This window comes from Fulmarus glacialis, unplaced genomic scaffold, assembly GCF_000690835.1.
Source record: "Fulmarus glacialis isolate BGI_N327 unplaced genomic scaffold, ASM69083v1 scaffold27583, whole genome shotgun sequence".
NCBI classification, from domain to species: domain Eukaryota; kingdom Metazoa; phylum Chordata; class Aves; order Procellariiformes; family Procellariidae; genus Fulmarus; species Fulmarus glacialis.
This window is the reverse complement of record NW_009202740.1, coordinates 647-22,756: the sequence shown is the minus strand read 5'-3', so window position 1 is coordinate 22,756 and position 22,110 is coordinate 647. Positions and strand designations below refer to the sequence as shown.

Here is a 22,110-nt window from a genome sequence, read left to right as displayed (position 1 = left end):
TTTGGTTTTAGTAGTGATTTTAAACAAGTAGCAGACAGTACCTTTGCTTACTAACACATCTGGAATTTTAACTGAATACAAAAAAGAAAAGTAGTATTGAATTTCTGCCCTCTGTTTTAAGACTAACATTGCTAGTCCTAGTCTCTAAGGAACCGTGAACTATTTTTTTCTGCTGATAAAGACTTCATAAGGTTGTAACATCAGTTCTTAGTACCTTCCAATTTGGCCCCAAAGGTCCTCTCTTCGTCTTAACCGACTGGAATAACGCAGGGTCTTCATCAGCTTTGTAATCCTATAATATAAAAAAACCCTGAGAGTCAGAAAAAAAATTAGATTCAATATCCCATTGTATTAAGCTTCTGTTCAAGACTACCAAATTGATTCTCTTGAGTGGTCTGGAGCAGGATGGGTGGAGTTAGTTGACTTAAGTTTGTGTTGAATACTCCATCACACCCGCTCATTCACTGCGTATCATCAGTGGTGCTCATTATCTGTCCATATTACGATAGCATGCCACGGCTGCCTTCTAGGTCAGAATTTTCTTATGCTATGCACTGTGCGACATAAGCATTATCCTATCGGTTTTGTAAACTTTTGAGGGGAAGAGAAAGCAATAATACAGAAACTAGTGTGCTAACATTATCTAAACTGCAACATATGTCCACTCCTGAGAACGCAGAACAGAAAGGGAAGGCGGCGTAAGTGAACTAACTTGCAAAATTAGAAACTGCATAATCTCAATCTGCGAAACACACTACCAGGCTAAGCACAGAGAGGGCGCAGGGCAGCAGTTCGAGCGGCACTGCTTTACAGCAGACTTCACTGGTTACCAAGTCATATACTGCAGAAAAAAAGCAAGTATCAATAGAGTTGAAGGATGACGAATGCTTCCAACATATGGATTTACTTAATTTTACTGATGAGGGGTGTGAAAATGATTATTAGATGAAGATGCTACTTTGGAAATTAGGAAAGGGTTAAAAACTCTGACCTCAGTAACTGAGAACACATAAGGTTTACACAATGTATGAAAAACATCACCCTAAGAATACCATTACACCCATGCAGTTAAGAGAACTATAAAAGTTTAAGTTACTTTAAAGCAGAACAAATGTTGGTGGGTGCTACAGAAAAGCCCAAGAAAGTTTAGCAGAGTTTAAGGTCTCATTTTTAAAAACAAATTTCAATGAGGACAAAATTTGCAGAACACGGCATGAAAGAAATACCACCAGAAAAGTAGCTACTGGCATTCCCCCCTCACTCCTGCATCAGAGAGTTGTCACAAGGGATCACGTTTGTAAACTGCTTCTAAGATGAATTAAAACTAAACCTTTACCATTCTAAAGCATCCCCCTATATTCAAAATTAAATACTAGCAGCAGCAAGATAGACGTAAATTAAAAAAAAGGGCTCTCTGAATATTAAAACTGAAATCTCGATGTTTCTTCTGAAGCATACTGAAATCATCTAACTACATCTCCACTGCAGAAGCAGTGTGCTTTGGAGAACTGGTTTCCCTAGACGACGAGTTACAAAAGTTCTTGTAGACAAGGCATGAACATAAGCACATGTAAAATAAGCCCGGACACTGTAACATTATAGAGCAGGAATTGTCAGACAGCATTATACAGGAGACCACTCTAACCTAAAACTCTGTCTGAGTGGCCAGTAACAGACACTTCATGGAAGGATGCAAATAACCCAAGACAGAGCTGTCACTCTGTCCTGGTTTTGGCTGGGATAGGGTTATATTTCTTCCTAGTGCTGTGTTTTGGATTTAGTATGAGAATGTTGATAACACACTGATGTTTTCAGTTGTTGCTAAGTGCCCTCCTAGTCCAAGGACAGCTCCCATGCCTACTGACTGAGCTAGGTACACAAGATGGGAGGGAACACAATAAGGACAGCCAGCTCAGCTGGCCAACAGAGTATTCCATACCATGTGACGTCATGCTCAGTATATGAATGGTAGGCGTGATCCAGGAAGTACCGATCGCTACTTGATTATTGGTCAGCGCGGGTGGTGAGCAATTGCATTGTGCATCACCCATTTTCTATATTCTATCATTATTATTTTCTCTTTTCTGTTCTATTAAACTATCTTTACTTCAGTCCACGAGTTTTTCTCACTCTCATCCTTCCGATTCTCCCCCCGCCCCCCCAGGGAGGGGGAGTGAGCGAGCGGCTGCGTGGGGTTTGGCTGCCTGCCAAGTTAAACCACGACACAATCCAAGCAGTGAACAGTTTGGTCTTCCCTGTTCTGTGGGGTTTTCTACTGGAAAGGATATAAACTCTCCTGTTATAGAGGATCATATTAACTGGGTATTCCTCTCCACTTCTATTCTTGGCCTCAGTTGCACCCTGTAGTAATTAGTGACTAATGAATTATGAACTATGCAAAAGTATTTCCCTCTCTCATTGTTCTGAAGGGATTACGTATTTATTCACCAGGAAGATCCCAAACGAACCTGGGAAAAACAATCCACGCGAAAGAATTCCAACCAACTTTCCTCAGCCCTCCCAAAACAGCTCCATTTCCCTATTTTTCATGTTTAACTCATGTAACTTGAATTCAACAGATGGTACTACTGCATATACAATTGAGGAGCTATTATATTAATTAATTTTTTCAGCTGTCAGAAGTATTGAACTTCATGTGTAACACGCCAGTTTTCAAATCTAGATTCTTTCATTAGCACGGAGGAGCGAGGGCTACTTCTAGACTGAAATTCCAAATCCACAGAGCAAGGCTATACAAATTAGTTATTAATGCTTTCCTAACCATTTTGACATTTACAATGCACTTTTTGCAAGGTAGATGAAACTGGAAAATCCAGGAGGTCCTCTTGGAGGAATCTGATTTCACTTACAGAAAATCAGCTGTTATTCTCTGATACTTTCTTCTCCTCAATTTTTTTGCGTTGTTCCCATTTCTTTTAATGTACCTATCTACACTATGGATTAAAATAGGCTGAAGAAACCTTTTAATGGACTTTTTTCCAGCCATTCTGTAATTAATATATCTAGAAAGCATTAATAGGTATTCAGATAAACTTACATTTAAGCATTCAAATATATACTTTAAGAATTAACCAATATTTCCTAGAAACATCTAAGTGAGTCAAAAGACATTAAATCACATTGCTAATCAATATGTTTTATGAACTTCCACAAAATAGCATTTTCCTCTATTTCTCCCTCTAAACTGAAACAATATGTTTATTTAAAGAACCCAAACAACAGCTAGCCAACTTTAGCAGGGTGCTCCCACAGGTGCCAAGATAATACTTTACCTCACAGGGAAAATTTGGGGAATCAGCATTGCACATTAATATTTAAATTCAGCAACACCTAAATATAAGTCCACTCGAATTACTATAATTGCAGAAAGACTAATAGCAATATTTGTCATCTGAATTTTAGTAAAAACCCACTTACTTATGATTTTACTGGACTAAAGCACATGTCCTTTTTACAGACATCAAAAAGAACAAATATATTCCTTCACGTATGATCGCTTCAGCATGCAGTATACAGCCCCAACTCTCAATTATTGCTGCATGTGAGCAATAGCACTGAGCAAGACAGCCTGCTGGCTTTGTTTGCAGTCTGTCTCCTCCAGGAAACCGAAGGGGGAGGTGAGCAGAGGGCACACAATTTACAGTGCTTGCCACCAGCTGTAGACTTCTCATCTCATTAGTTATTTCCAAATACTGTGGGTGAAGACAGCCGTAACCTACTCGAATCCTCAGGTCCTGCATATTCTGGAGGCTGAATGCGATACGCTTCCCCCCCGCCCCCAATCCTTGGGTGGAAAAAAAAAAAAGGCATTTTCTTTACAAGTAAATCACCTTTAAGAAATAGATGTAAATACTACAGCAGAATTTGTTATAGAAATATATTTAATGTTTTAAATTACTGATTATGACTGCCTTTCAACAATTTCTCTCAAACACTGCATGGAAGACACTGAGAAAAGGATCAAGCTATAGGAATGGATAAACAATTTTCCAGTAAATGTTTTGTTCTAGATAACTAATTCCTGGCACGAGTATTGCTGCCATTTTGGGGTAGCGATGTGCTAAACAGAACCACAAAACACAAGAGCTTCCATATTTTAGTGCCAGTTTTGTAAATAAAACCAGGTACTGCATTAGAGACAACCCTGAATTTCTTCGTTCGATTGTCTGAATATCCTACCAAGGTAGAGCTCACGCACTCATACCACAGTGGTGTAGGGCATGGATATCCATACTATATACTTCATTTGCACTAGCGATACCCAGAGGATGCTGCCTGGCCTGCTGTCCCAGCTGTAAGCACAGTCTCGCAGCATTGTATGACAACACCATATTTAGGATGGTCTCATAGTTAAAGAGTATCTCCGTGCTTTCTTTAGAGGTAAAAAGAAGAAAGTGCAATAATTATAAAGAAATTGCTGTTGTGCTTCCATGGATCACTACGGAGAACAACAGACCAAACCTAAAAGCAATAGAAGGACAATACCAAAATGAGCCCAACGTATGTAATACACTGCGATACTAGGAAACCAGGAGAGAACATTACACAAAATATCTTATGACACTAAAATTCTGTGGTATATCTGTATTTTGAATATTACATTAATTTTTGATACCCTTTTCTCTAGAATACATTAGAAGTGGAAAAGATACAAAAGACAGCAAGAATGATTAATTATGGAACCAATTCCATCCAAGTAACAAACAAAGTACACCATGAATCTTCAGCCTGGAAAAGACCGAGAGGGATAAAATACAGAAATCTGTAAAACCAGAGAGGGAATACATGTAGCTAGGGGCTGGAGCTAGTAGAAGCTGAAAACCATAACCAGATAAAATTGTCAGCAATCCAGAACAAAAATTTTAAACGACTTTCAACACAAATACAGGCAGAATACTGCCAACTCCATCTGTGGTCAATAATGATCAAGAAAGAAAGAAGGCAAAGGCATCTTTTAGACGGGAGTGATTTTTTGAAAATCTTTAACTGAAGGAAAACCAATTCCCTTATGATAGGCAGTGTTTGGCTGAGCTCATGTGTTTGTGCTGCAACAGTCACATGTTTCTAGGCCATAAAACTTTTTTTCCAAACTGTTCACTAGAAGGACAGATAAGCTGCAGTTCTGACTCCTTACTAAAGCTACAGTAGCGCAATCTCATGAAGAGTAGGATGTAAGCTGGACTGTTTCTTTACAACGGCACACTCTGCAGAGATTACTCTACATAACTGTCAAAGAGAAAGATTACACCAGATAACACAGCTCATCAGCACTGGATTTACCATGGAAAGCCCCAATATAGAGAATGCAGTGAACCACTTCATTTTAACGACAACCATCTCTAATTAAGTGCAATCCATATCATTAAAACGGAAAAATAAAACACAATTTATTAGTCAATGCTATACTTTAGGAAAGGCAGTACAGGGAATTAGACTATTGTGAACAATTTTCTGACCCATGGAACAGTCTGGGCTGCAATAACATGGAGAGGCACCAAAATGCATAAAAAGATAGAAAGCAGAACATCTCTTCCCAAAGTAGAAAGATAATAGTCATAGTAACAATACAGTATTGCTGAGATGGTGAATTTGTTTGTAATATTATTTATGTTTCTACTATTTATATTTTATTATTTATATACTTATTATTTCACGGTATTATATAAATATATTTATTATTTATATATCACAATTGTTATGTTTATACTATTTGTCATGCCTTCTGGTTCCAATTAGACAACACTGAATGTAATTGCTGCCTAACTAGCCCTTCCTACACCTGTTCCACTTGGGAAGCAGGGGGAGCAAGCAGCAGAGTGGATGTTTTCACCTTCCTTAACATACCGTGTGGATGACTACTGAAAAAGCACACTGTTCTGGTCCAATCTGAAAACGTCAATGCCAGTAAGAAAAATCTACAGGAAGCTGGATGAATCACTCTGCATAAGATTATAAAGTACACATATTTTGACTAGGTGACATTACTTGTAACTAGACTGTACCTTTGTACTAGCTTATAAGACCCAGGACAAAAATCAGTTTCAAAGACCAAAACCCCTTCACTCTAAACTTGTCGTCAAACTAACTGCCATCACTCTTTATAGTCCTGTAGTATCCAGTAACTGGAACAGGCAGGAAGAATCAACATACTTAGAAGAAGCTTACACGGGACTAATACATGCCTCACAGCACCAGCAAGATAACCAGGTTTAAACACACACCAAAGATGAAATGCCTCAATTCACTACAAGTTGCCATAAGGCATTGTCAAAAATCTGCAATAAAATGCTTCCAAGCATGCTTATAAACAGAAAAATTTAATGGATCTACTTTCCTTTGTAAGCACTACAATGTGAAATCTACATAAAATATTGATTAAAAAGCCCAAAACTTAAGAAGTCAGCATCCTTTCTTGAAGAAAGCTAAAAAAACTTCAGAAAACAAGGCTTTTTCTCCACCAGAAAGACAGCTTCCACATTCAATATAATGCAGAAGTATAAATGGTCTTGCACATGATTGAAGTGAAATATATTTGGCGATTTCTACATTTGCATTGCAACCTTCTTCATGAAAAAAATAAAATAAAAAAAGAAGCACAGCAAAAATATCAACAAACATCACCATTTCCAAGTATTAGACTGTTCATCCAAAATCCTCCAAAACTTTAATATTAAAAACCACATTCACTAACAAAACCTGTGGTATCTCGTACCATAAGTACTTCATACCTGTATGTTATGGTATATACCACACAAGCTTATAGAAATGCGCTGTAGGATGCAAATTTTCAAATACACAATGATCAGAAAACTTGCTAAGGTAAGAACTTTGCTTGCCTATGCAATCTTTGTTTTGGCGTATTGGCATTTAAACTCACCTACATACACAACTTTGATCTGCCTGTTTTATGTCACGGAATTATTTGACTGGATACCATAGGGACACCCAAGTCCACATGATACGGACGTTATCTGCCATCCTACCTCTCACTGCACAGGTAAAAAGCAACATAGGTAAAAAGCAACTGTGCTCTTGCATTTAGGACCCACATATAAGTGGAAACACTTGGAAAAAATGTTATCTATAGGTAAAATGTAGGAGTGAAAACAAAAATTCAAAGAAAATAGATGAGTCATGGTAAAGTTTTCTATACTAGAGACCACATACAGAAGCTTTGAACCAAGACCTTTCAGGGCTCAGTTAACCCCAATCCTGTTAAGGACAGAAAAAAAACCCCTGTCTAGATTAAAATCTAGATGGACAAGAAAGCATTGTAGGAACTCTTCTCAATACACAAACCATACCAGCACGCAAGGAAGAAGACTGGACTAGAGCCAAAGTACAAATAAACAACAGTTCTTTGCAGAGTTTAAGGAAAATATCTCTGCAGCAAAAGCTTAACTCCTGACAGCAACAAGTCCTTCTTAGGAAGAAAAACAGGCAGCTGTTGGAACAAATATTACAGCTAAAAAACCCTGAAGCCCTCCTGAAAGCTGGACAGGCAAAACATCTTTACGCAGCAGCATAACAATATAGAGGAGCTAAAAAACATTTCGAAGAAATACACAAATATCATTTCATAGGCAGTTTCTGCTCAAAACCTCAATATAATATGCGTGAATGCAACAAACTATTATAAAGAATTATTTAGATAGACTGAACCACATACAATAAAGTAATAATCGCAACAAATCCAGAATCTGGGTGCTGCTTTACAATTCTCATTCTCATTTATAAGACCTGATAAAAGTAGTAATAGTATTGCCGATAGCTCATAGTTCACTCTACCAAGTAGTATAAAACTTGAAAGCATATATACGGGACAGAATGATTTTAAGAAAACTTTCAGAACCTAACGTAAAAATGATACAAGTCTGATGCCTTATCTGCAAATTCAAGAAAAAAGCTTCCTGAACACAGAGTGGCATAAGACTAACTAGGCAGGTGGACACAATTTCTGGCTTTTCAACTCAATATTGCATTAGTTTTTTAAACAGGAGAACATACATACTATCAGTATTATTTAGCAGAAAACACATATAAGGTTGACTGTGGAAGGACACGCATACTAGCACTTTTCTCCAATATGATCCATAGCTCTGTGATTACTCGTTCACAGCACAATAAAAGATCAAAATCAGGTTGATCAAAGTATGTCATATTCCCAACTCACTGCATGATTCCCAAGTCTCATAACTGAAACAATCACCAGCACTACTGTACACTTAACTGATACGCAAGAAAAGCATTCATGAATTTTTGGGTAGGTTGAGCTAAATGGCTTTTAATAACATGTCTTACAGTCATTCCCACCTCCTGAACAGTCCTGTAGCTACAGGACAGCTATCAGGTGAACTATTCCATGAAAACACCTTTGAAAGAATGCCAAGGTTCAAACAAAAAATAAAATCAGCCTTGTTAAATTAGCACAGATGTACACTGCAGTGTTGTGCTATGTACTAGAAGTTAAAGGTCTTGTAAGACAGTCTGGAAGATACGAAGATTTATAAGCACCCAGGACAGTATGAAAAACGCCTTAGTTCGGGGATAGAAAACAGAAACGGGAGGAAAACACTAGTAAGCTAGAAATAAGTCCTATTTATACATACATAGGTTGTTCCACAGGATGTGCAGTTTAAGATGCGCACTTAAAACAGCAAGCCATGGGCACTACTGAAGGAATTAAGCAAAATTCAAGTGTGTAGAAGTTATTCTATTTTCTAAACCAGTAAAATACATCCCAATATGAAGAAAGGCTGTTTCTGTAAGCAGGCTAAAGATTGGGAAAACGTAACAGGGCCATCTAACAATCACCTGGGCAAGCACTTAATCCTTTGCACCTTTATTCTAAAGAAGTACTGATGGAGGTTGAACAGTTCATCTATTCAAACTCAATAATTCAGACGAGCTTTTTTCAAGAATACAAACGTCCAAGGCAAAGCAGAAAACACACTTTGGGGCGAAAAGTCAGGTCTGTAGCAGTCAGTCTGTTTTCCACATATCTCTGGATACTGGCACCTCAGGGAGCCCTAGTGATCAGGGACACACCCATAGGGTCACCTTCAGGGGGTGCTCTGAGCACCAGACACTGAATCCTGATCACTAATGTATTCTTAAACAAGTCAATGAAATTACAGGATCCACAAAACCCTGGATCTCTCAAGTATTTTAAGTCACTGGGCGTTCCTCAGCAGCAGCTATAATAAAAAGACTGACCACTCCATACCCATAGCCGTTGTAGCATTCTTCAATACACAGCAGTTTTGTAGGCCAGACTGTAAACACTTAAGGCAGTTTCACAACGGAGCTTCACCAGACTTGAGAAACAACTGCTGAATAAAGATATGACCACATGATCCAAAGTCATCAAGTTATCATCCACCAGCTGAGCACCAGTAGTGGTCTGTACATCCACATACCCGCCTCACCTGGACACCAAAACAAAACAGCCCCGCAGAACTGAAGTCCAACCAAAACCCGGGTTAAGTCAATAGGGCTTTCTCATGCTTCTTCAGAATGAAATGTTCTTGATTTTTTAAAAGAAACTAAGAGGTATATTCTGATCCTTTTGCTAATACACAGAGTCAACCTTATAACCTAGATAAGATGTTCCAAGACTGTTACCAATAAAACGCATGATGATACTAAGCTTCTGGACTAATAATATGGACTTTTTAGATGCCTATCACATGACAAGTTAAGTCCAAAATGGGAGAGATCCACCTATCAGAAAAACAGCTCTTTCACTCAAGAATCTTTAACACACTTTTACAGACTACAAAAGAAGAGCATTTCCTATATTCCACTGTATTTCTTCAAACTGTAGAATAAGGGATAGTACTTACTGCACAGCACATAGAAATCCTGTATCTCTAGTACTTAATGCATGCGTTCAGTAATTTGACAGATCTGTATAAAATTGTATTTTTAGAGTTTTGTTTCAAGTAATATAATGAAGATCCACTACGACCTAGAACAAGACTTTTAATTTCTTTATTGTACAAAAATAGCTATAAACCTGATTTCAATTTCTTTGTTTGCACTCCACTCTACTTTCTTACAAATTGTTTCCAAAAACGTAGCCTCTTCTGATGTTAATCGAGTGTTCACTTCTGCTTACTCTTTAAAAAGTTTTACTCTCCTGGGAAGTGATTTTTGTATACAAATCATATAAAGCTACATAGATTGTATGCTGGAGCTGATTAAGAGAGAGCAGGGTTAAATTTGTATCTAAATAAAGGCACAGATGTCGGCCAAATTATTTCTATACATACTTAAATGAGCATGAGTTAGCATATGCACGCCATTAGTATCTTAAAGAAATTTACTATTTTTATATTTATGCTGATTGTAGTTCTGAAACTAAAGTAACTGCCACACTACAATGGGTTGGACAAGGTTAATTCACTGAACACAAGGATAAATCTTGAATATATGAAAACTTTTACCAAAATTGCTAGATCTTATAAATGTAGTTTCATTCTTTCAGTCATGCTGTTATCCAAGATAGTACATTTGGGTTGCTTTTCCAGGCAAAACTATGACTGAGAAAATAAACGTACAAATAAAACTTTCCTTCAGCAACACTGACTACTCCTTCTCCCTAAAAAAATTAGCCCACCAAAACACCCACCCAGCCACTTTGAATGATAATTCCCAAACAACAAGCATCATAACATTAAAAAAAAGCACCATACAACGCACATGATTTCAGAAACTACCCAACAGAACTAGTGACTGCTCTAATATCACTGAACAAAGACAAAGAAACTGTAGGAAAGAACCTCTGGACAAACAGAATCCATGGAAAACAGCTAATGCTTTCATAGGGGACATTTACTTTCCAAACCCCGCAGCCTTCTCTGAAGGCATAAAGTAAGCATTGTAGATCAGGGCAATTTTGTTACTATGATGTAGCTGAACTTCCAAAAAAAAAAAAAAAAAAAAAAATCCTCAAGTTCCATTACCTAACTTCATAAAGATATTAGCATAAATGGAAAATCTTTCTCATGGAGTCATAAGCAGTAAAGAGAGAAAACAAAGATAAATTTTCATAACAGAAGAGACTACAAATGTGGGTCTCAGAATTTCTAGTAATCAATCCTTAACTGTCTAGGAAAGGGGGCAAACAAGCAGAGTGGAAAGGGTGTCAGCCTACAGATGACTCAGAGTTATCAAAGTTTGCATAAAAGTTTGAGTACAAAGTCAGTCTTTGTTTAATAAAGTCAGGACTTTGCAAAACTGAACTTCTGGGAGATGAAATGGAAATGAAAATTTGAATCACATGGTGAAAATCAGTCCCAGGTATTCCTACACAATGTGGGCTACACTGTGAGACTGAATTTGAAAATATTTGCTCAAAATATTTGCTAAAAAAGTAAATGGTGTTAGAAGTTACTAAAAAAAGAAAGAGAATGTAGATACATCAGAAGAGACTTAAGACACTGGATTAAACCACTCTGCACTCACAGTTTTGATACTCTGTAGGTCAAATACACAAAAGAAAAAAGAAAAAAAAAAAAGAGGATAATGTACTGAAAATACAGTCCAAGGACTTCCACATATGAAATGGCTTCCACTTGAAGATGGACTTAAAAATAAGGACCCTCAGCTTGGAAAGATATGCTAAAGAGGAGGTGGGGGAAGAAAAAGAAAATATGATCAAAATCTGTAAGATAAATTGTGCAGAAAATATAAATAGGAAACATCCCCCCCAATGAATTAAATTATCAGTCAGGGAAAAAGGAAGTACTTTTTCTCCATACATTCTAACACTCTACAGAATTCGTGATGCCATAAAGGTCAAAAGTGTAAATAGGTTCAAAAATGGATTAGATGTGCTCATGGGCATATAAGTGGCTAATAAATGCAATAGGCCAGATATAACCACGGGCTCTGAAAGTCCTTTAAATACAGATTGATCTTTCAGAGATATGTATCTCCCAGCTTCCAGTATTCTATACTTCCCCAAGTTTCTTATCCCTCTACAAGTGTCTGCTACTGGCCACTAACAGGACATATAACTTCTTTTAGCATATCACCATCTGTCAGTCTTCAGTACAAAGGAAACCGGTAATATCAAAGGCAGGCCATGTAATCTAATAGTGCAAGAGGGCATACAGCATAAGCAGTGCTGTTCACTAAGAGTACCTCAAACAGAATAAATACTTCAGTTCAACACACAGTAATAAGCACAACCCTTTGTTTACACATACTGTGATCAAGCAAGCACTCTGACAGATGACAGCATTGTAGTTGTCTGCCACAATTCCAGGCATGGAATAGGGAATGCACAACATAAATTTACCTGCCAGTTCAGCTCTAAGGTCATATGGAATGTCTGAAAGAACAAGGGGCAGCAAAATGATTCCTCGCTACATTAAAATAGGCAAGACACATTTAATTTGGTTTACAGGGAGGTCCTCCAAACAACGTATTTTCACACATGTAAATCCACAGATCATCTGTTAAACATCAGTTAAGCAACAGTGCAGGTTATACACCTATGTTGGTAATGCAAATGGAAATTTATGAAGCAGAAACCTCTCCCGTTCACACACCACAGCTTTTCCCCTCCCTTCCTCTACTTTCCTGCAAAGGAGTCCTCTCCCCACTATGCAGGATATCCAAGCATTTATTTTCAGAAAATAATAATTGAATAGTATAAAGAACATCTCCTTGCACAAAACCAAGACAATCAAATTTATTGTGTAAACACAAATTGGTAAGTGTTGATATTAGTGCACCATTTTCCTACTATCCAAAAATAAATGACTGCACATAGAACAGGCCAGCTGTTACAACTGAACAAACCAGACAACAACCCTAGTAGATAAAGATGTGTAGAAAGCAACAGCAGTAATAACAAGGAAGTGAGACAGGCACATAAACAATTACGGTGAAGCTGCCCTCTAAAGTTGCACAGACCAGCATCTAAAATCAACATATCCTACCTTCTTATTCAGATAAATGATACACACTATGAGAAATTGGACATGAGCTGGCAACGTGTACTTGCACCCCAGAAGGCCAACCTGGGCTGCATCAAAAGAAGCGTGGCCAGAAGGTCGAGGGAGGTGATTCTGCCCCTCTACTCTGTTCTCACGAGACCCCACCTGGAGTGCTGCGTCCAGCTGTGGAGCCCTCAGCACAGGAAAGGCATGGACCTGTTAGAGAGGGTCCAGAGGACGGCCATGAAAATGATCTGAGGGCTGGAACACCTCTGCTGTGCAGAAAGGCTGAGAGTTGGGGTTGTGCAGCCTGGAGACGTGAAGGCTCCGGGGAGACCTCACTGCAGCCTTTCAATACATAAAGGGGGCTTATAAGAAAGATGGAGAAAGACTTTTTACCAAGGCCTGTAGTGACAGGACAAGAGGCAACAGTTTTAAACTGAGAAAGGGCAGGTTTAGACTGGATATAAGAAAGAAATTTTTTATGATGAGGGTGGTGAGACACTGGAACAGGTCGCCCAGAGAAGCTGTGGATGGCCCCTCCCTGGAAGTGTTCAAGGTCAGGTTGGACAGGGCTTTAGACAACCCGATCTAGTGAAAGATGTCCCTGCCCATGGCAGGGGGCGTGGACTAGATCTTTGAAGGTCCCTTACAACCCAAACATATGACTATGAGCTGGTTACAAAAAATTGACAATAAATGGGAAAAGAACAGGAACTATTACATTTGTCCTGTCAGCAAAATCTCAACACGGCACATTAAGCTTAACTAGAAATCCCTTCATGTATTTATTTCAGTAGAATTTGATACAATCACATTCAGGGTACCACTGTCTTTTCCGTGCAAAGTGCTACTGAAAAGGCAAGTTGAAAGTGTGCATGCCCAGCCCTAAACTTTACCACACTCACTTCTTCATCTAGCCACCTACTTCCATCACATGCGTAAGCAAGCTAACACACCCTCCACACAATCCTGGTAAAGACACTCCTTCCAAATTTATACCTATGTTCTGCTTACAAATTCACTGAGTAACCATGTGCTCTTACTAATAAAATCTGTCCTTCTAAATTTTTCCTTCTTATATCAAGATATTAAGCTTCACGTTCTCGGGGAAAAGACCAGACTCCTATGGATAGACTTCTGGGTGTATCCAGGACACTTACGTTTGCCAAAGCAGTCACTAAAGACAAAACTGAAAAAGTAACCCCACAGCTTTCAGAAAAGATGAGCAGTTCATGTCTTAAGAATACTCTGATGAACAAAGTTTAAAAATTAAAAAAAAAGTCTAGATTTCAATGGCAAAACCTGATTATCCTCTTGAGATTGCCATAATCCCAGAGTGAAGGATGTGTGGAGAGACAGAATTTAATTTAAAGAATTTGTAACCAAGAAGTAGCAGCAGAAGCACAGGAGTAGCTTGGTGGAGACACCGTGCTTTGTCATGCAGGACAGCTGGGATAGATTCTTGTGCTTAGTCTCACACACCAAGATGAGCACACAAATGCTTGCTTGACCAAATCAATTACTTGATCTGCAATTAAAAGTAAAAAGTGCCAAAAGTCTGTTGCCCTTCATGTCTTAGTTGTGCAACTAGAAGTCAAATTCAGTAGACTGAAGTTGTAAATATATTTACTAAGTGTTGGAACTTTGGAATGAATTATGCTATTCAAGATAATTTTCAATTCTCTGTTGGGTAAAATCCATACCATTTTAGTTTATTCACAATCAACACAAAGCATCAATGGAATTAGCTGCATGCTACATCCATATCCCAGTAACACAGCATTTACTTACTCCTGGTTCTACTTGAGTTCTATCTGCAATGTCAATATGGACAATTTCAACACTCTTCCATGTGTTTGGATCTAAATTGTGCACCTGCAAAAAGAGAAAAAGGAATTATTTCCATGCTGTCACCTTACACAGTGGTGCACCTTATGCACTACATATGCGTGCCATGGATTTTTTCTGGACTTCATAAAGGCAGTGTTCTCAAAACCTACCCTTTCTTCCTCTGCCTTTCTAAAAGGGAATAATCTCCACAGTTACAGTTTAATTTACTCACTAACCAATTTTAAACCAGCACAAAGCCTTCACTTCTTGTGCATTCAGGCAACCTGGATTTAAGATTAAGCTGTATTCTTCTGTCACATTTGTTAGCGCTAATGAAATCAAGTTCTAATTAGAAACATTACCCATTCAGTAATCTGCATGAGCTTTTTGATCTAGAAAGAAGCTGCACAAATTCCAAAGTGCAAATATGGCAGGTTTCAATAACCTGACTAAATCTAGTAGGTTCCCTAAATTATAGGGCTGCCTTTAATATGGACCAGATGAACTCTGTGTGGTATGAAGGTACATAAAGGTCTGAAGATGTAGTCAGCTTCACACCTGTAGTCTGTTAGGCATGCCTAAGCTTACAATTATAGCAAGCAGAGCTGTCTAAGAAATACTGTCCTTCTTTGTGGCACATCCAGTGCTACAGTTCATCCAAGCACTGAAAATATACAACAACTATTCCTTTGTGGATGGTTTACAAATATGTTTGTCACTATAGATGAAAAAATCTCCTGAAGAGACCTGTGAACTGAGTCAACTGTCTAGGGCGGAAAACAAGAGCATCGCCAGCCTGGAAAATTTATAGAAGCAGCTTCAACACGTAACTCTACAGAAGTGTACACAGATAAACTCCAATAGCCTTGTGAAACCCGTTTTCAAACAAACTTGTCAGCTTAAGTAGCACTAGCATGTCTAAGGTAAAAGAACATGAAATTAAAAAGAACTTACTGAAAACCTGTTTAAATATTTGGGTGAGAATCAAGCATCTGCATTCACCTCAACATAAAACATGAGGTCAGGTGTTCTTGCATCTCGTTAGATGAGACAGTTTGACCACCTTAGAAGGATTTGAATAATGCTTGTCTTGTTTTACGTTAATTATCGGTAGGGCTTTGACTTTATGCAGTAATTATCCACCATTACCAGGTATAGAATACTTTATCTGGATGACTATGTGTTGAAAATATTGCTAATGCTTGGTATCCAAATCCCAACTCACGTTCTCTGATGTCCCCAAATCTGGTTTATGCCAGGTCTCAATTTTTATGAAGAAGTCATCTTTCATGTATTCGTTCTGTAAGAATTAAAATCAAAAAGCATGAGTCTGAGTACACCTCTCTGCTTAAATTTTAGATAAATGGTATTTACATGTAAGTCACTACTAAGCTCTGACTAGCAACACATTCTATTTGAATTATAAAAGAAACAGCCCCCTTACCTACACACAGAAATAAGTACAATAAGATAACTAGTTTCTAAATCTTAAGTATCAGCTACAGCAGTAAGTACCAAATTAAAACCAGTCATGTTTGAGAAATCCAACTCTAACTTTGTGCATACAAATAGAAGTAATACTGTCATTTACCATCCTTCTTCCTCAACCCTGAAATTCTCTACCTCTATGTTCAAGTAATTTTCAAATTATTAATACTGCAGTTAAGACAAAACAATTAAAATACATTTGCATGAAATTTTTAATAAATGAGACTATTCTGAGAGGCAGGGGTAACAGCCAATAAACATTAGATGTTCCTGTAGAGCATAACTATGATCATAAAGGTCCAGCTACCGCTAAATTGTGTGTCTAAAGACTAGGAAGGAACACTTCTAATTTCAGAAGAAAGCAAGCATACACCAGTATGTATACGTATCACGATGAGTCAAGCTAAACAGTTCACAAATTCATTTGTTACTCCTTACGTTGCATCCACCTAGTGACGATCTAAATCAAGTTTGCAAGAGCAGATAAAGCAATTTAACATTAAACTTATAAGCTTCCTTAAACAGGTCACCAAAATATATACACAGGGAAATAAAGTCTTAATGATCTCTTTCCCATGCATCTTAAATAAAAACCAGAAGCCCCCAAGCCCCCAGCTACGACGATCCATTTAGATTCTCGGTTAACCCATTTTAACTGAGGCAGGTTTTCATCTTACAGAAATAGGATTTCAGACAGTTAGGGACTGATTTTATTTCATTGCACTTCCTGCATTCACAAGTGTAGAAACCTCTGATTTGGCTCTTTTTTTTTCCTTTTTTAGCTTTTTTTTTTTTTAGCATTCTTACCAGGACAGACATTATGCAGCTGTAATGGTAAGTAAAGGCAGAAAAAGATGTAAAAAATGAAAGCATTTCTCTGACAAATTACAGTTCTTTCTAATTATAGCCAAGTGCAGGCAAATAAAGCAACAAGGAGCTCTATGCCAGGAACCCTGGCAAGGCATGTATAAAAAGTTGGAGCTAGCTTGCTAGAGTAAGAGTCAATTGTAGCAGTAATAACAGATAAAATATATTTCAAAAAAACCAACATAGGACTGATAGTAATTCAAATACTCACTGTCACAACTGGTCATTGGAAACACACGCAATGAAAATAAAAAGGAAACACAAAGTGTTATTAGATACAATCATTTCTGAAAAGTCTCACATATAATGATTGCTTTACAGTATAAGAAACATTCAAAATTAGTCTAATAGCATTCGTGTGCATCAAGTCAGCAGAGTTCAGCAGACTTTGACTTGCTAGCCTTAACAAGTTCACTATAAGACACTTCAAACCATTCAACAAAAACCCAAAAGAATAGAGCCTACTCTTAGAACTTACGCAATTAAAAGTATTAAAATAAAGCAGTCACCTTATCTAACAGACTATGAAGAATTAAATTCTTTTCAAACAGGCTCTGTTCTAGACCTTAATAGAATCACCTCTTCAGTCTTATCCTGGGGACACTGAATACTAAGACTCTAGGAACCAGTAAACTGGCCCATTGAGGTTGCTCTTCAGAAGCAGCTCTCCTTTTCAGAAGAGATCTCACGAACACAACACTAAAATCTGAAATATATTTTCCACTTGATGGCAACCTCTTTTCTCCTAAACCATTTAAGACCATCCCTCAACTGAACACTGACAGCAAAACACACAACGGGAGACCTACTTGTTCTACAGTAGGGATACGCGTTCCAAGCTTTCTCGTGGAACACTAGGGAACCTTCTGGAGCAATCATCCTTACAAAACCAGGAACTTTACTGTGAAAAACAAACATTGACAACATTTTTAAAATTTTTGCCAGCTGAAATTCCTCATTGATTTCTTTCACTCTAAGAAAGGTGTGTTCTACCTAAGCACTTTAAAGGTTATGATGTACAAGTTATTCACAGCTAAATATGCAGGAACTCCAACAATGTTACTGATCACAAAATAATTAAGAAAAAAAATGGTGAAGGGAATAAGATAACTGAGAGTGAGCTAGAAATAATTTTGGAAGCGCTATGATCACGATGAAAGCTGTGCTTTCTTTTCTCTTCAAGAACATCAAAGACAACTGTTGAGGAGGGCACTGCCCAAGAGATCTCACCTCCAAACTCTAGCAAAACTGCAGGTGCATCAGTATGCAAGCCTGTAACTTGACTGACCTGCAGCCTGGATGGAAGGCCATTCAACAATTTCAACCACGCCTGAAGAGGAAAACTGCAGCCAACTGCAAACATATTCAGTTCTTCAACTTTTTAGATCTTTTTTTCCCCAATTACAAACATTTGGAATACTAATCCTCACAACTTGGCAACATATTACCAATTCCAACAACATGGCTGTCTTTACGGTATTGCAGCCCTCTGAAGTAACATCGACTGTAAATCCCTAGAGATTCAGACCCCATTTGGGTCAGTTTTCCAGATATCCCAGGTTTTACCCACTCTGCAATGCACGTAACTTCTGAAAATATTCTTTACCTTACTCATTCTCTCTCAGAACAATGTTACCCTACTGCACCATAAGAACTTGTGTGATGCCTTTTAGAGTGTTTTTAAAGAGCATTCAGGCAATAAGAACGCCTCCTTAAATACCAGATCATATAAGAACGTTCTTCCTTTACAATGCAATAACCATTCTCCTTTTCTTTATCCTTCTGTATCAACACTCCTGTCCTTTGGGCTATCCTACAAAGCATCTGTGATACCAACCCATTATTTCGGCTATATACTAAGGATTCAAATTATTTCTACTTAGAGATGCATTTGCCTATTCACATTTTGCATTGTTCTCCATTACTTTATCTCACATATTTAAAATCCACTGTATTTCACATGTTTTCCCACTCACCAGAGCATTCATGCACAATTCAGCAAATTAAAGAGTGGTAGAAAAACACAAGTACCCCAGAAGAGTAAACAATGGAAGGCTGCTCTCACTTTTAAACATTTCTCGCTCAACATGAAGTGACCACAGTATGTATCAATGCTTTTCTCACCTCTTTAAATGATAGATTTTGTGAGTATACTGCCCCTTCTCGCCATCCTTTTCATAAGGCTCATTTTTTAAGACTTGAATTCCTTCACCACCTCCTGTTTCATTTTTGCTAGCTTCTGCCACAGAATAAAGTTGCCCAACTTGATACTGAGAAGTTAAGAGAAGTAAAATTTCAATATTCAAGTTAGCCAAAAGTTTTAATGCAAAAAAAAAATTTAGCTGTTTCCAGTGAAAATTTGGTAGTACAAACAAAATTATCAGGAAAGTAAAATACACTATTAAAAAATACTTAGTAAAAATATGACAATCTGCTGGCAAAATTTATCTGTCATTCAAAGCACTAGATCTATACTCAGCTTGTTTCACATTAATGCAACGCTTTGGTATAGCACACCAAATACGTTATTCTTCAATTTTCTCACCCTAAAAGCAAAGACTGTATAAAAGAAATATAATTTTTAGTTTACGAGATTTTAAAATGACTGATTTCCAGCCCTGAGCCTCCCGAATTCATACTTTTAACCAACTAGATACTGCCCTCACAGGACCCATAAAATGCAAACTGTAGAAGAAAGCAAGCATAACATTTTCCCTCAGAAGTATGTTTAGACATCCTACTGTGACTTTCATTTAAATATATCTCAGTGCCATTTAAATTGCTGGCTTCAGATCTCGGAAGATGATTCCTACCTTTGCCTTTAGGAAAAGGCTTGGAGTCATGCAGGAAAATTCTGCTGCAGTGCAGAATTGCACAACTTTCTTTTCTTGCTTGTAAGCTGTGGAGTGGCTCACAAACAACTAAAGGTTCTTTGCCTGCAGGCATTTGCCTCCTTTGAAATTCACTGATCTGCAAGAGGTTAACTCTGCTTGGCTGGTGGCTTACACATGTGGTAACTTACCTGTGGCAGACTGGTGGGTGCACAGCACAGGAAACATTTGGACCCAGGCTAGTCAGATTTAAGTAAGACACTAGCATCTTCCCACCCATCATCCCAAAACAAAAGCAGGTAGGATGAGGACATACCTCTTGCACTGAGCAAGGTAAAACCACTCGGCTGAAAGAGGAAAAGAGCAAATTCAACAAAATGAATAATTAGCTTCACCTGCAGATAAGAGATACCAACTGTAACAAAGACATTCAAGAAGGAAGTGTCAAAATGAGTTAATTCAAGTTTTCTTTTGCTCTGTGACAGTAAGGCTGCATGGATATAATGCAACAAACCCAAGTAAAATTCAATGACAGACATGTTACAAAAGAAAAAAAAAGAAGGGTTAAGAACGTTAGAAGCTGCAGAGAAGAGCCAGGAAATCTAGGACCTACTTCCAGCTCTACCATAACTTTGTATTGTGCTGAATTTGTTTAAACTTTGAGGTGTGAGCTTTCTTCATGTCTTACACAGTAAGCAGTCCTGTGTGTACAATTTAAAAGGAGGACAAATGCACAGGCCCTCAGAGCCTACAAATGAATTTTGGCAATTACAGCAGTTATGAATCATTTAAAAAGCAACCACAGCTCATATCCCATCTAGGTGGCAGAAGCAAGTGCGTTTTGGACAAACAGGTTAGTTCTAATACAATACACTGTACAGTTAACAGCAACGTCAGGGGATGCAGAAGTCGATGTTTCACAGCAACAGTACACTGCACAGACAGTCTTTTTCAGTTTCATCTTACATAATAAAATGGACAAAGACTATGCAAATCATTATTGTTGCAAAACAACATCATAGAACAACTGCATTGTTCCTAGGGCTTTTAAGTGATGCTACCTCCTTTACTGAAAACCTTATGACCATTAGGATTCAATGCAACACAATCCTCCTGAAAGCATGAATATAAATTAAGCCCATTTACTGTTCTAGAGAGAAACTAAGTTATAGTTAGCTGATTCAACTCTTGCTACCCCCTGCTGTGACCGCGCTTGGTGAACAGTGAGTTTGATATGCTTTTGCTTAGGTACTACTATGAAAATTACTTCAGCAGCTTGAGTGCCCTGCACCCTCCCTGTACGGCAGAAAATGCAGCAACCTTGAAAACGATCACCCCTGCGGATCAAATTCAGTCTTGCAATTTCCACACAACTTCTTCTTTATCCCTTACTGGATAAAGATTTTTCTATTTTAGTCTACTACGTGCCTCACTGAAATAGTTTTATTTAAACTGTGAAACCTTCAGAGAGATACCGAGAAAAACATAATCAGCCTCAAATGTTGGCAAGTGTCAGGCTGAAAGCAGAGCTTGCATCCAAACACAGAATGGCCAAATAGCAGTCAAAATAAAACTCCCATAGGGAGCCCTATTATATCTCATTCTACCTGATACAAAAGTCCTTAAACTGTTTTTAAAGCTGGCTAGCAAGACCAACAGGGACAGAAGACACCTGTCTTGGCATTAGCAAATGCTGACTTCAATACCCGATTTCAATAGAGAGGACACATTTGTGGCTTGCAAGGCAGTCTAGGAGATTTTTGGGCAACTTCAGCTTTAGCCTTTAACAGGACAATATGTAAAACAGGAGTATAACCAGTAAAACACAGCAAATGTACAGGTACAAGGAAAGGTGAGGAATTAAAGGAAAGAATTGTGAGGAACAGTTTTTTTTTAAACTCAAGGACAGACAAACAATGCAATAATTCAAAAGAGCTGAGTAGCAAAGAAATCTGATGAGAACTTATAAATTAGTACACAGCCCACCATTATCTTGTAGGAAATGCAAGACAGACAGACAGACAGCTTCTCTTACAAGGACTGGTGCAAGCTCTTGCTAAAACGCAAGAAAAGCGGGACACTCGGCTCTGCATGCCTCGCTGCCAGATACAGCACTGGTA

General features: G+C 38.0%; 1 protein-coding gene across 1 annotated transcript; it reads right to left on the bottom strand.

Moving 5' to 3' along the window:
• Positions 1 to 184: 184 nt before the first annotated feature.
• Positions 185 to 21,771, bottom strand: LOC104070809 (phosphatidylinositol transfer protein beta isoform-like; the record flags this gene model as incomplete). Its single annotated transcript, XM_009574413.1, has 8 exons — positions 185 to 292; positions 14,766 to 14,849; positions 16,030 to 16,104; positions 17,371 to 17,378; positions 17,969 to 18,060; positions 19,284 to 19,429; positions 20,307 to 20,337; positions 21,697 to 21,771. Coding segments are annotated over 8 exons (619 nt in total), but the record flags the coding sequence as incomplete, so codon positions are not given.
• Positions 21,772 to 22,110: the final 339 nt, after the last annotated feature.